The sequence below is a fragment of the Armigeres subalbatus genome, chromosome 2 (assembly GCF_024139115.2).
Source record: "Armigeres subalbatus isolate Guangzhou_Male chromosome 2, GZ_Asu_2, whole genome shotgun sequence".
NCBI classification, from domain to species: Eukaryota; Metazoa; Arthropoda; class Insecta; order Diptera; family Culicidae; genus Armigeres; species Armigeres subalbatus.
The window spans coordinates 229,045,956-229,060,236 of record NC_085140.1 but is presented as its reverse complement, the minus strand read 5'-3'; the positions used below and the strand labels follow the sequence as shown (position 1 = coordinate 229,060,236).

At 39.2% G+C, this 14,281-nt stretch overlaps 2 protein-coding genes across 2 annotated transcripts in view; one reads left to right on the top strand and one right to left on the bottom strand.

Moving 5' to 3' along the window:
- Positions 1 to 9,224, bottom strand: part of LOC134211842 (probable 3',5'-cyclic phosphodiesterase pde-5) — a 63,205-nt gene extending 53,981 nt beyond the window's left edge. Inside the window, exon 1 of the mRNA XM_062689142.1 lies at positions 9,122 to 9,224. Within this exon, the coding sequence (XP_062545126.1) occupies positions 9,122 to 9,161 (40 nt within the window). The 5' untranslated portion in view covers positions 9,162 to 9,224. The remainder of the gene's footprint in view (positions 1 to 9,121) is intronic.
- The window catches only part of LOC134211844 (alpha-1,3-mannosyl-glycoprotein 4-beta-N-acetylglucosaminyltransferase B), a 104,827-nt gene that overhangs the window by 55,376 nt on the left and 35,170 nt on the right, over positions 1 to 14,281 (top strand). The window lies entirely within an intron of this gene.

Sequence of the window (14,281 nt, the reverse complement as noted above, 5' to 3'; positions counted from 1 at the left end):
CGTTTGGGCGGTGCTAAACTTGTTGGAAGTTTATATGCAAAAATGTATGCAGAAACATCCAAAAACAGTAAACTGCAGTTGGACGGCACAACTTACGATGAAGAACCATGATACTCATTCAGATCTTGAAGAATTTAATACAGAATGTTATGCAGAAAACCGCGAGAAGATTAGAGTTTGCCAGGCTAAGTTATTAGCATTTCTCTGAAGTGGGGTTTGAGCAAATTTCGTTTCTTTTACCTTTGAAAAGAAATAAATTCACCCTTACAACACTCAAGTAAAATGCTTATATCTTTGCGCAATGAACTCTAATCTTCTCGCGGTTTTCAGCATAACATTCTGTATTTAATTCTACAAGAACTGAATGAGTATCATGGTTCTTGATCGTAAATTGTGCCGTCTAACTGCAAATCACTGTTTTGGGATGTTTCTGCATACATTTTTGCATATAAACTTCCAACGAGTTTAGCACCGCCCAAACATTGACTGATTTGGCGGAAATTTTGTCCAGAGCATCAGGGCATCAAATAGAACCGAATAAGAGGGCGGCTCATCAAAAAATTTGAAAAAGTGTTTTATGAGCCACCCTATTTCCCATACTAGTTTTCATACAAACTTGAACCGGCTTGCGCTCAACCAGTTTTTGTTCAAATCGGTTTTTTTGAGGACACTCGGAGTATGGGACGGAATCGAGTGAGCATGGTGGAGCTGGGTCGTTTTTTGAACCACCCTACTAATATTCTTTGTTATTTTATAAATAAGACACCAACGCTTTAACCGAAACATGGTTAAATGCAAATACCATGTCCAGTCAGGTTTTCGGGGGATCTTACAGCGTTTTTCGTTTGGATCGTAATCCCAACAACAGCAATAAAAGATCGGGCGGAGGGGTGCTTTTTGCACTGCGATCTAATTTTAAGGCTAGGCAAATATCAATTCCCAATACTGACGCAGTTGAGCAAATTTGGGTAGCTATAAGTTTTCAAACCCACACTTTGTTTGTTTGCGTTCTTTACATTCCACCTGACCGCACGCACGACACGAATGTAATCGATCAACACATCGGTTCGCTCAACTGGATCATTTCGCAAATGAGTATCAGAGACAATGTATTGATACTTGGCGACTTCAACCTACCTAATATTAAATGGAAACCGGGCCATTCGCAGTACCTCTATCCTGATGCCTCTCGCTCCTCGATTTGTCCAACAGTCGCAAAGCTTATCGATAGTTATAGCTTGGCACGAGTTTCTCAATTAAACTTTGTGCAGAACAACAACGGTCGGATGCTCGATTTGTGTTTCGGTAGTATCGAGGGAGATGTCAAATTTTCATTAATAGAAGCTCCGTCTCCGCTCGTTAGATCGTCGATTCATCACCCGCCTCTATTGATAGAAATTTGCGGTGCCATACCTTGCGTGTTTAAGGATTCTTCCGAAGCAGTATACTATGATTTCAAAAATGGTGATTATACTAGTATGAATACCTTCTTCTTGGACATAGATTGGCGCACCATTATCGACCAGGATATTAATTCTTCAATAATTGCATTTAGCAATATTGTTTTGTATGCCATCGATCAATTCATTCCGAAGCGTTCCCGCAAGTCTCCGCCAAACCCACCTTGGAGTAATAAACGTCTGAAGCGTTTTAAAGATTAAAACGATCTGCTCTTCGAAATTACTCGAAGTTCAAATCTCGCCATTACAAACAAATCTACCTCTTGGCAAACTCCGTTACAAACGTTTGAACAAAAGGCTATTTTCCGCTTACCAAAGAAAAGTTCAACTTAAACTTCGGCATAATCCCAAAGGATTCTGGAATTACGTCAATGACCAGCGAAAAGAATCTGGCCTACCTACCGTCATGTCTATGGGTACCACTGAACGTTCATCTACCGAAGGAATCTGTGATCTTTTCAAAAGTCATTTATCAAGCGCTTATACTCAAGAAGCTCTGGATGCGGATCAAGTTCGTACAGCTGCTATCAACGTTCCTGTTCGTCCCCCAGTCGGTAATCATCCGTTCGTCAATGCTGAAATGGTTGAAAATATTTGTTGCTCAATCAAGGCCTCAACAAGCTCTGGACCCGATGGTATTCCTGCATTCGTTCTGAAGAAGTGCTCCGGAAGCTTATCAAAACCTATCTCAACACTGTTCAACCTATCGCTTCAAAATGGGACATTCCCCGATCACTGGAAATACTCCTACCTTTTCCCTGTTTTTAAAAAGGCAACAAACGGGAGGTCAGCAATTACCGTGGTATAGCCGCCTTGTGTGCAATTTCAAAGCTATTTGAAAAAGTAGTTTATAACTTTATGTTTCATAACTGTCGCGATTACATCTCTGAATATCAACATGGATTCATGCCGAAGCGCTCAACAAGTACCAACTTAACCGTCTATACATCGTTCATCATTCGTGCTCTGCAGAAAAGACAACAAGTGGATTCAATTTATACTGATTTCTCCGCAGCATTCGATAAAATCAACCACAAGATTGCGATTGCTAAGTTCGGACGTCTCGGTTTCTCTGGACCTTTCCTCTGCTGGCTTGAATCTTATCTATCCGGTCGTGAAATGGCCATTAAGATTGGCGATTCCATCTCATCATACTTTCCCGCTACTTCAGGTGTACCACAGGGTAGCCACCTAGGGCCGTTAATTTTCCTAGTTTATCTCAACGACGTTCACCAGCTTATAAGATCATTTAAGTTGTCCTTTGCCGACGATTTCAAACTTTACTGGATTGTTAATGACGCTTCTGATGCCTATTTCTTGCAAACTCAGCTTGACGTGTTCATCGATTGGTGTGAGATAAACCGCATGGTACTTAATGCTGACAAATGTTCAGTGATCTCATTCTCGCGCAAACGCTCCTCGATTGACTACTGCTACAAAATTGGAACAACGAATCTTAAAAAAGAATGCGTCGTTAAGGATCTAGGCGTACTATTAGATTCAAAACTATCTTTCAACGATCATGTCGCATTCGTGTCCTCCAAAGCTTCTAAGATGCTTGGTTTCATTTTCCGCATATCTAAAGACTTCAAGAATATCCATTGTTTGAAAGCACTGTATTGTTCTTTGGTAAGATCGATTCTAGAATTCTCTTCTGTTGTTTGGGCACCGTTTTACCAAAACAGTATATTGCGTATCGAGGCAATCCAACGCAAATTTGTTCGTTTCGCGTTACGGCATCTCCACTGGCATGATCCAAACAACCTACCAAGTTACCATGACCGCTGTAAGCTCATTGGATTAGAGTTGTTGAGCGAGCGTCAGGATATATCAAGGGCTTTATTTATTTCCGATCTTCTTCAATCAAGAATTGATTCCTCCTATTTGCTCTCTCTTTTGAACCTTAATGCGCCTTGTCGTCAGCTTAGGTTCAGTTCTTTTTTGTTCCTCCAGGGTGCTCGTACAAATTATGGACATAACGAGCCATTCACTAGTATGAGCCGTATCTTCAATCGATGTGCTACTGAATTTGACTTTCACCTTTCTCGTCCCAATCTTCGGAAAAAGTTTTGCCGAATACTTGCCGCTTCTAACACAAACACCCTTTGATAAATAGTTAGTCAGGATAGACATTAAGTATTCTTTTATTGTAAAATTGTAATAGTCTTAAGAAATATTGTATCTGTTGGAAATTGTAATTTCTGTTGATATAAAAGAAGAGGAGGTTTTGCGCCCGCTTGAGGAAGGGATTTTGCTCTACTCAAGCGGGCTTTTCCCTGCTCCAAATAAAGAATAAAGAATAAAGAATTTCTCGAAACTGACCTCAGATTTATGATCGACCACACATATACTCTTGGTGTGACAGTGGATGAATCGACAGTTGGTCCCTTTTATATGGACGGAAATTGCACAATAAAATCGCGCTACTACGATTTTATTACTTGTTTTCTAGAAAATGTGCTAAAACTATTTTACATATGATGGAAAACATTATTCAGCTAATAATCCTGTAGATATTCTATATTCTCCAAATCGTTCTTGAATTCAGATTTTTTGTCGATAACGCACGGTACAAAATCAATAACAGCCCATCATATCCAAACATTACAGGCCCTTAGAGGTAATGTGAATTATGTACGATTTAGATATGCCCAAACCAGATGTGACAAACAAATGGGATTTCTTTTTGTCTAAACGCGATGTTCTAAGTCCTTCAAATCATTCTGAAATGAAGACCAACTCATCTACCAAGTCAGCTAAGCGTTTTAGAAAATCGATAGCAAACCTATCGGGGCATTAGAGGCCATGGATATAATTAACGATAGATATGGCCAAACCGGATGTTGTACGCATAGCCTCTGAGGGTCTGTTGAGCTGCTTTCAATTCTCTACCGATTCTAGTTGACCTAGTAGAGCATTTAGTTCAAAGTCCAGAACGATGTGAACAGATTAGATCATTGTAATTGATCATGTCTAAATCAAAAATCATACTGAAGGGTCTGTATGGACATGATGCGTTGCTATAAATTACCAGCCGAGCCTAGTTTACTAGTTTACTGTTTATTGTTTTGGGTATATAAACATGTAAATTTAGCTGATAAATGCCTGGTATATTGCCATGTCAAATCCGGGTCGATATTCCCCGCACACTTAAGTATAGGTTTTTTTGGGGCACCGCAGGAAGGTTAATCTTGATATGACAATTGAAGTAAACATTTCAAATTCAGGCGAAATACATATTGTAGGAAATGAGTCGCAAACAAAACGTCAAAAATTGTACCTCATAAAAACAAACTTCAGGAGAGTGACCCCAAACTTATGACCGGTTCACCATATAGTGAGTGAACCCAAACTTTTGGGCGATGCATATTAAGTATACATTTTATTTAAAAAAAAAACAAATTTTTTTGCCGAAATTTTATCAATATGTATGTCTGTATGTAACTACTGATTTCAATCAAATTTTATACACACGTTCTATATCCTCAGGGGAAGATAACAAAGAGGATATGAGGGTTATTAAGAAAAGAGGGAGTGGTGGGGGAAAAGGTTTTGTTTAGAAAACGAGCAATTCAACGTAAATTTCAGGACCGATTTCAACCAAATTTTGTGCACATATTCACTATGAGGAGACGATTATATTCGATGGTAATTGGTGGAAAGGGGGGTCTGGAGGGAGGGGTATTGCTCAAAAACGGACCATTCAGTATGGCTTCATAACTCATGGACCAATTTCAACCAAATTTGGCACCCACATTCTCTATTTTGATGGAAAGAAGTTGGGAAGGGTTGTTGGAATTATTAAGAAAAGGGGGAGGGTGTGAGGGAGAAATACTGTTTAGAAAACGAACAAATCTGGATCTGTGGACCGATTTCAACCACATTTAGAACACACCTTTTCTATAAGACGACGATTAGGCAGAAGAAAGACGGAAGAAGAAATTTGAATAGAAAAAGAAGGAAGACGAAATAAGGGAGAATGAATAGAGGAGGTAAACCGCGCGGCTACAAAGCAAGACCATGCTGAGGGTGGCTGGGGTCGATTCCCGGTGCCGGTCTAGACAATTTTCGGATTGGAAATTGTCTCGACTTCCCTGGGCATAAAAGTATCATCGTGCTAGCCTCATGATATACGAATGCAAAAATGGTAACCTGGCTTAGAAACCTCGCAGTTAATAACTGTGGAAGTGCTTAATGAACACTAAGCTGCGAGGCGGCTCTGTCCCAGTGTGGGGATGTAATGCCAATAAGAAGAAGAAGAAGAAGAATAGAGGAGATGAAAGAAGGAAGAGGAAGAAAGAAGAAAAAGGAGGAAGAAAAACAGGAAGATAGTAGAAGGAAGAAGAATGAAAAACGAAGAAGAAAGCAGAAGAAGGAAAAAAGGAAAGAAAACCGGGGGAAATAAGGTAGAGGAGGAAGATAGAAGAAAAAAAAATAAAAGAAAACAAAGAGAGAAAAAAGAAGGAAAAGGGAGGAAATTAAAAGAGAGGTAGAAGCAATAAACAAGAGAGGAAAGTGTAATTAATAAGGAGCCTATGTAATCAGTCCCAATAAGAGCAATTTTCAGCCTGTTGTAGTATCAAGTTAAACGGCATTCGGCTAAATCGCTAAATGGCTAACACCAAGTAGGACACAAAGACAAACTGGTACACCTTCTCTATTGAGAAAACGATCACAGAGTACACCCCGATTTGCATCTATGTATCTATCTTTCTGTGAAGTGCGTTTGGTGCCGCAATAAGACATTTGAATTGCATAATTTACTTTTCAATCCCGAGCAAAGCCGGGTACATAAAGCTAGTTATTGATATATGTTAATTAAATTTGTGATAAGAATTCGTTCTCAATTGATAATGAACGACAATAAGAAAGGGACAGGCCTAAATCTCTCTCAATCATAAAAATCGACGAGAACAAGTTTATCGCAACCTGATGCAAGTTTGAAAAAAGTAATCTGAGAAACTGTCCCCACTGATATATAAGCTAAAATAAAATGCTTCGTTCTCCCCCAATGGCAATTGGGGATCAAGATATCGTTGAAAATTTATTGTGAAATTTAAGAGCGGTTCCACATGTTTGACGTGAAATGGCAGAGTTTATCTACTATTGATTACGAAAATTTAGGGTTTAACTCTTTAGTTATTTTATCAATTTATTTTTTGCTGTAATACTGTAATACTGGATTTTTTTGCGAAATTTATATCTGTATAAATAAGTTTGCGATAAAATCTGGACACCCCAAAACACGTATAACTTTTGAAATACCTAAAAAAAATTGATTTTGTTCTAGCGCCAACGTTGTTGAGGCTTCTATGATGTGCATCAATCAGCAGATTGCTGTAGGAAGTGCCACGCTGCACCTGGTGTAGCAGCCAAAAGAGCTCTCCAATGCGTTAGCGTTAGCGTTAGCGTTGTTACGGTATACTTCGTAGATTGGACACTAGTGATACTCATGTTTCTTATGGAATCCTTATCCAGATTGCTATCGGAAATCAAGGTGGGGAATTACCCTTGATTCCAATCTAAGATAAAAATGGCATAAGCATGAGGATTACTACTCCCGGCCACGCCCATCTTTACCGTAACTAGGGATAGGAAAGGAAATGTTGATGTAGAACTTACTTAACGAGAGGCCCCCGACTTGGCGACGCTCTCATAAGTTCTACGGAGTTGGTGGTTGGGTAGGGTAAGGTAGGTCATGGAGGTTTGCCTCAAGCTGGCAATTCGACCCACAGACTATGTTGTTTACCTGTTTTTATTTAAACTCTTGCCAGCCGGCTGTCGAAAGAGTGTGCTTATATCGATTCTATTTACAGTTTATTCTTTAAGTAATTTACAGGCGATTTCTTAACCTCAATCTATCAACAACTATCCGTTGAACGAATCTAAATTTACCAAATTTGTACTTTCTGCTCAGTGAGCAAAACGATTCTTCTAGGTTCATCGAATACAAAAATCAAACCATGCCTTTTCAAGATAATTATAATAAACATTTTACAAAGTTTTATTTGAAGTATTTCCGCGATTTCTGATATAAAATTCAACAGCTCTGTGACGTAAACGGCCTAAATGCACCACCACCAGAAAATTTTCCTCACGCGCTGATCTACCTAAACACATATCACACATAGTAATAGTATGGTACTTCCTTTTGCGTTGTACAAATATGTTGCATTTCCAGGGAATCAATTTTTTTTGGAATGCGCCTGCGAAACAAGCGACAAAAGAGAACCAACGACAAAGCTTTGTTTTTGTCGGAGATAATAATGACAAAGATCCGAAAATTTTTGTCAGCAACAAAAAAGAAAACAATCTTGTTGCTAACTTTTCATCTCGTTATTTTGCATTATTTCTAGTGAAAACTTCGGTTTTATGCTATCATAGTTTCTGATTTTAAGAAAATATTCGAGAATCGAACAATGATTATAAAATTGGCAGCGTATTTTCCGAGATATCAGAGCAAGCAAGGCAACTGATTCTTGTCATATTGTGTTCGGGTTCTGATAAAGGTTTGTCGCTAGGTGCGTTTGTCAGTGACAAACTCTGTTGATGACAAAGAGTATATTGTTAGGCGTTGCTCGAATATTGATTCCCTGTGCATTTCACAAAAAACATGACTCTTCTCTTTTCTCCATTCCATCAAACGTTTCACTCAAATTTCAATGATTCACTTCAATTTCAATAAAACACGTCACCGGATGAATAAAATAAAATAAATAAATAAATGAATAAATCAATAAATAAATAGATCAATAAATAAATAAATAAATACCACAATCACTCGCGAGCGCGTTACTTGTTTGGGGTTTGTGGATCCAAAAGCTCTAGAACTGAACACTCACATTAAAGCCCAATCAAAAATAAAAGTTGCCAAAACAATACTACGAGCATGGCCCAGAATCAGTGCCAACCCCAATGTCATTATAACCCCAATCATTATAAGAAACTTTGGTCCGGAATGCACTGGTTGGTCCATGCAGCATAATATAATTTAGCGGGTACCAGTACAGGTTCATAAGGTACCAGTCATGAATTTAGCCAGTCTAGTTCGCTGAGTGCATGCTTGGATAACTCATTCAGTTGCATTATCTATTCGTTTTACCCGCTTAAGTTATCTCCGTGCATGGTTATTGTTCATACTGTGAAGATGACGTATTTCCGAGCCAAAAGAGCTCTCCAATGCAGGCCAAAACATTTTTTTTTGTAACACTGCAGAATAAACATATACCTACCTACATAATAATTGAAACAGATTCTACTTCCGTGATTGAAATGAATGATTCGTTCGTTGGCTTTATCGGTCAGTTCTACTCAAAGTATGACGAAGTAGACAATCGAAAGATTTTCAATTATCTTTCGATTATCTACTCCCTCATACTTTGAGTAGAACTGACCCATAAAGTCGATAAACAAATCATTCATATGCCTTTATTTTTTTTGTCATACATTTAGTAATCTTCAAAAATCCCGAAAATCCCCCTTTTTATGTCGCCAGAGTATACTAACCCCTGTTAAGTTACAATCAAGTGGTGGAATTAAACGGAATAGTATTAACTTGTCTTAAAAAAGTGAAATGAAATGGCCGAACATTTCATATCCACTTTTATGAATTTCTAATAAATTGTTATCATGATATCATTTACGCGCCCTTTTTTACTTACCTATATCAACCAGATGTATTGGTGTATGTTCGGTATCCATTTGATGCAGTCCAAAAAATATTTGGAAATTATTAACTTTGGCTTGGAACGTGTTGAACGGTCGAAGAACGCGGCGATACTGTTTCCCAACTCCGAGTTGCATCTTATTTTCTTGTTAATTCGGAGGACTATTATTAACCCTAACTAGTGTTCATTTCCGAAACAACATCGTTCCACCACCACCAAGCTGTCTATATTCCTAATTATGCTTTATCGCCAGCAATGAGAATGCCACGTCCAAGCTTCATTTCAATTGTCAGTTAATGCAAATAAAAGTTTGGTTTTTCCATACCAGTCATTGCATCGCATGTTTGACGGTGTTTCTTCCAACGGAATATGTATCCTCTGAAAACTAGGTTACAACGATTAATTTAGCTTAAGGTAAAACGCGTTGGTATTAGCTGTTATGCATACCTCACGATGTCAGCATCACGAGTCTAACAAAAAATACTGATTTTTTATTTTCAAATGTTTTTGAGGATTTGAATTTTGAAACGACGATATTACGCTTTATATAAATTGTTTAGCTAGCTTAGCTTAGCTTTGACTGACTACACATATCTATGGTTGCTATTCCGTGATTGGCCAGAATCAGTGAAATTGCACAAAGAATCAACTGAATGATTGACTGGGATTGTTCAAACATTCTCAGTGTGCAAGTTTCAGCGACTCTAATATTCGAATGATCAATAACGGCGCCGGCCACGTCCTTGTAGGAATATTAGTAGGTGGTTTTTGCTATTTGAAGACCGTGTTTACCTCTGCGTCTCCACAAAAACCACAGGAAGGATTATCAGTTAGTTGGTAGACATCGTTGGATCTGGATTCACTCTGATAAGCGATACGACCGTGCCATTCTTTATACACAGTGATTTTACCTAACCGTTCGAAACAAGAGAAATCTCGCACTGAACTGATTTTTATTACCGTCCGCGCAATGCAGAACACAATATTTCGGCCGATCGCGCCATCGTTCTGCTGTCCGAAACAAGAGAAATCTCGCACTGAACTCTTACGCTTTATATAAATTGTTTGTTGACAAACTGATCTGGCTTACAGAAAGTACCGATTCAAAATCAAAAACCCAAATTTATCCCCCAGTGGTGATTATGCCTTTCTCGATTCAATGTGTTGAATTCGAATTAGTATGGTAAATGCAACGTAAATTGCCTAAATTTAGGCGGTTAATAGCTTTGATGCGATTATATCACGTTGCTTAAAAATAACTCAACTATGAGAGTAATGGATTGCGTCACGGCTAAATTGATTAATGATTTAAAATGTGCATGTACACAGCGTTTTTGATAAAAGAAAAATAGAAATATTATTCAAACCGCATGGGATATTAGCAAACAAAAACAATAGTGTCCAACTAGGAAAGTTTCTCCGTCGAATGAAACTAGTTGCACTCGAATCGGTCAAGTCCTTCTATATGAAACGTGTTTAACAATAAAAAATTCCCGGGGCTACACACATACACACACACACAGTCAGACATGTGCTCAGTTTTTCGAGCTGAGTCGATTGGTATATAACACTGTGGGTCTCCGAGCCTTCTATCAAAATTTGGCTTTTGGAGTGAAATTATAGCCTTCTGGTACAACTTTGTTGTACGAGAAAGGCAAAAAATGTACCTGCCGGATCGGAAGCGAACACTATCTTTGCAGGATTGATGTCCGGCATTGCAACATTCGAAGTAACATTTGGTCGTGGTTCAACCAAATCGCACCAAGCGCCAATGAAAAATTACCCATTTTCTTGCATAAAACTTTGTGTAGCAGATCCAATTGATCACACATCGTATAGTATATCCTTCTACCCTATAACTGAGGATATTCAACAGCAAATGTATGAATTAATTGATATGAATTACTTTCGGTTTTCATTTCACGAACAAAATACCACAAGTCAGTCTAAAAGGCGCTTAGTGCGGTTTCGCTGAACCCCGACCATTTTAAGTTCTATTCCGCTCTAGGAATGATTTTCAAAATAAAATAATAAGATTGCAACCCGTCAGCCTCACGAGTTCCCCCGGAATAGGTAAGCTTAAGCGCCACTCCCGAAGGAGACCACCTACCACGTTGTGGGTAGGGGTTTCACGACTGGGAAGGCCAACATCCCCGGTAAATTAACCTGCAAAAAAAAAATCAACCCGAAAACATGAAGAATCTTCTACCTTTACCTCATCAGAATATCCTTTTTCGGAACCGTCCAGATACTTTCTTGCCGCAGTGTATTCAATTATAGGATTCCAAAAAAGAACAGGATTCTTATTAATTTTACATTACAATTTATTCCTCTACTTTAACGACATCGATCTCTTTGCATTCGTAGGCCTACTCTATATTGTGTTTTCGGTCTATCTAACGTGCGGAACTCACTCATGATCTACTGGTGAACATTCGGGATGTACAACTTTAATTTCGCCGGGATGTACAACTTTAATCAATAATGTACAACTTTAATTTCGCTACCGACGAATGGATGAACGAACGGCAGGACTGGATGAACGGCGCCCACACTAGCGGTTCAACTCAGGGGTGGCATTGCGCATCTCGACTCAAAACGAGCAAACCATGCAAACTGTCATACGAAAAAGCTGTCGAAAGAAGATGCGCAATGAGGCCCCAGGCTAGTGGAAAAATATCACCAAGCGCTTGGGTAAAAGTTTACATGCATGAACTCACGGTTCGGCTACTTTACTTCGTACGACCTCGTCGTCGTGACGTTCATAGGATTGGTCGTCGCCACGTTCAGCATGCGCTGCTCTTACTCCTGGGGACTCCGGGAAACTCTATTGCTGGGTCAGTCACTACACGGGGGATGATTCGTCTCTCTTCGGTGGCGTAGTGGTCCGGGCGCGCTTCGCACGCCGGTTCGAATCCGGTTCCGGGAACTTTTTTTGCCGCGGAATCTCGTTCACAAACGTGCCGACGATAACTTGCTAGGTCGATTCCACCCGGTTGACCCTCGATCGGTTGTTCTCGCCCTGCCTAGGGCGCGGAAAAATGGCGTACGCTGCAGTTTCCGGCCGGCCACGTGTTCACGCTAACTTTCATCTCCTCAGTGACTGAGTAAAATTGTATTACTCTCTCTTTATATCCCGCGGAAGTTTTACTCAATTTCCGTCAAAAGCAGGACAACTCAAAACTATGAGTAATCCTGCTTTGACGGAAATTGAGCAAAATTCAATGGGAAGAAAAAAAATGGCAATACAATTTTACTCAGTCACTGAGTAGGTGAAAGTTAGAGTGTACCGCCGGGAAATGCCTTAAAAGCTGGCGAGTCGAGTCGAATGCGGTCGCTAATGGGGGTTGTGGTGTGACGGGCGCCACAACACTCGCTAGCAATCTGTCAAAGGCCATGCCGTTGCATGACGATTATGCTCTACTCACATTGCACATTTTATGTCACACCAGAATTACCTGTAGCTTCCAAAGTCAACGCACGCACTACTCTACGCTAATTGCACACACTAGGCTCTATAACTTACCTGTCTAACTGTTTGAGGGAAATGGGGAAAAATCTAAATTAGTAAACTAGAAAATATTCACGTTTTTTCCTAAGTCCACACCTGAACTTCACACCACGGCGCGGGAATAAACTAGGACCGCTTTCGCCTCTTCCACAGCCTCTTCCTCAGATCAAGGCGCTAGATTTCAGATATCTGTCGCCGGAGATTACGCGGAAATCAGCAAAGTTGATTATTCGCGAAAAGTCGAAAAATCCCCACCCCGAACACCGATCTTTTCATTTGTTGCAGATGCAAATTTAATCATCTCCCAACATTTGCTTCCCAACCCGAATATTAATTTAAAAAAAGCTGGGGTCAACGATATTTGAACTCAGGTCGTAGCTCGGTCCCGCACATGTTCGTATGGCAGACGGCTTCATATTTTGCGCCAGACTTTAACCATGAACTCATTTATTTCGTGGCTGTCGCTAATGAACCTCGTGAATTCATGAACTTTTGAACTACGACACTGCACGTACGCTGGTGAACGAATTCAACCAAATGACCCTCCACGTGAGTAATCTATGTACAAGGGGTAGTTCTATTACAAATAAGTCTTTTTGTCCAACTTTAATTAAGGTACACTGGGGGAAGTGGAAAAAGGGGGTAAGTGTAAAAATCGACTCGAAAAATTGGAATTGTACATACTTTACAGTTTTTACCACATCATAACATTATGCAAGAATATACTTTGATGTTAACACTAATACTATGTTGAAATTTGTATAATACATACACTAACACGGTTAACGCTTGAACTGTTATTTTAGGTTTCGCGAAAAGTTGATTTTTGCATTCATAAAATCAATTCTTATTTGCACCAATTGTCCTTTTTTAAAGTGAATTCTTTTCACAGGTGACAATTATAATACAATTAAACTAATCCCATTCAATTGGTAGTGGTTTGTACCAAGAAAGCAAATAATTCAACGATTTTACACTTACCCCAGGTATCGAACACTGCGGGGGAAGTGGATAATGTTCTAATTACGCAATTTGTTTCTTCTCTCCAGGGTTTATTTCGATAGCTGTGAATCTTAATATGTTCCTTCTTTGTTATCATTGTGATTCCAGTGGTGATTGGACTCATATAAATGAGATAATGCCTGAATAATCCACCTATCGGTATTGATGCCTTTCACATGTTTTAAATATGAAAAAAAATGTATAAGAAAGTTAAAAATGGCACTGATAGGTAAATTTATTCTATAATTCAAATTAAATTTTATTCATATCAAGTTTCACCGTTGAATGCATTTTTTTGCGAACAAATTGGTTAAGGACAAGTGCTTAAGAATAGCTAATAATTTGGTACGTGCTTTGCGCACACACATACATACAAATACGCACATACAGACATAATCGCAATTCGTTAAACTAAGTTTTTTTTTCCAAGTTCGTTTATTTGGTAGGCTCAGGCGTGTATAACACTTTACGGAGCCATGGTTCTTTGTGATATATACAATCAATATCATTTAATTTTTCAGTTAGTAAGAGAGGGGTAGAAGCCAGCGTACTCGTGGTGACTCGAGGTTAGTTTACAATGTTTAAGGATGGACAGGGCTAAGGATTTGGGTTCAGGGAATATCAGCTTCTTATCCGGGTAT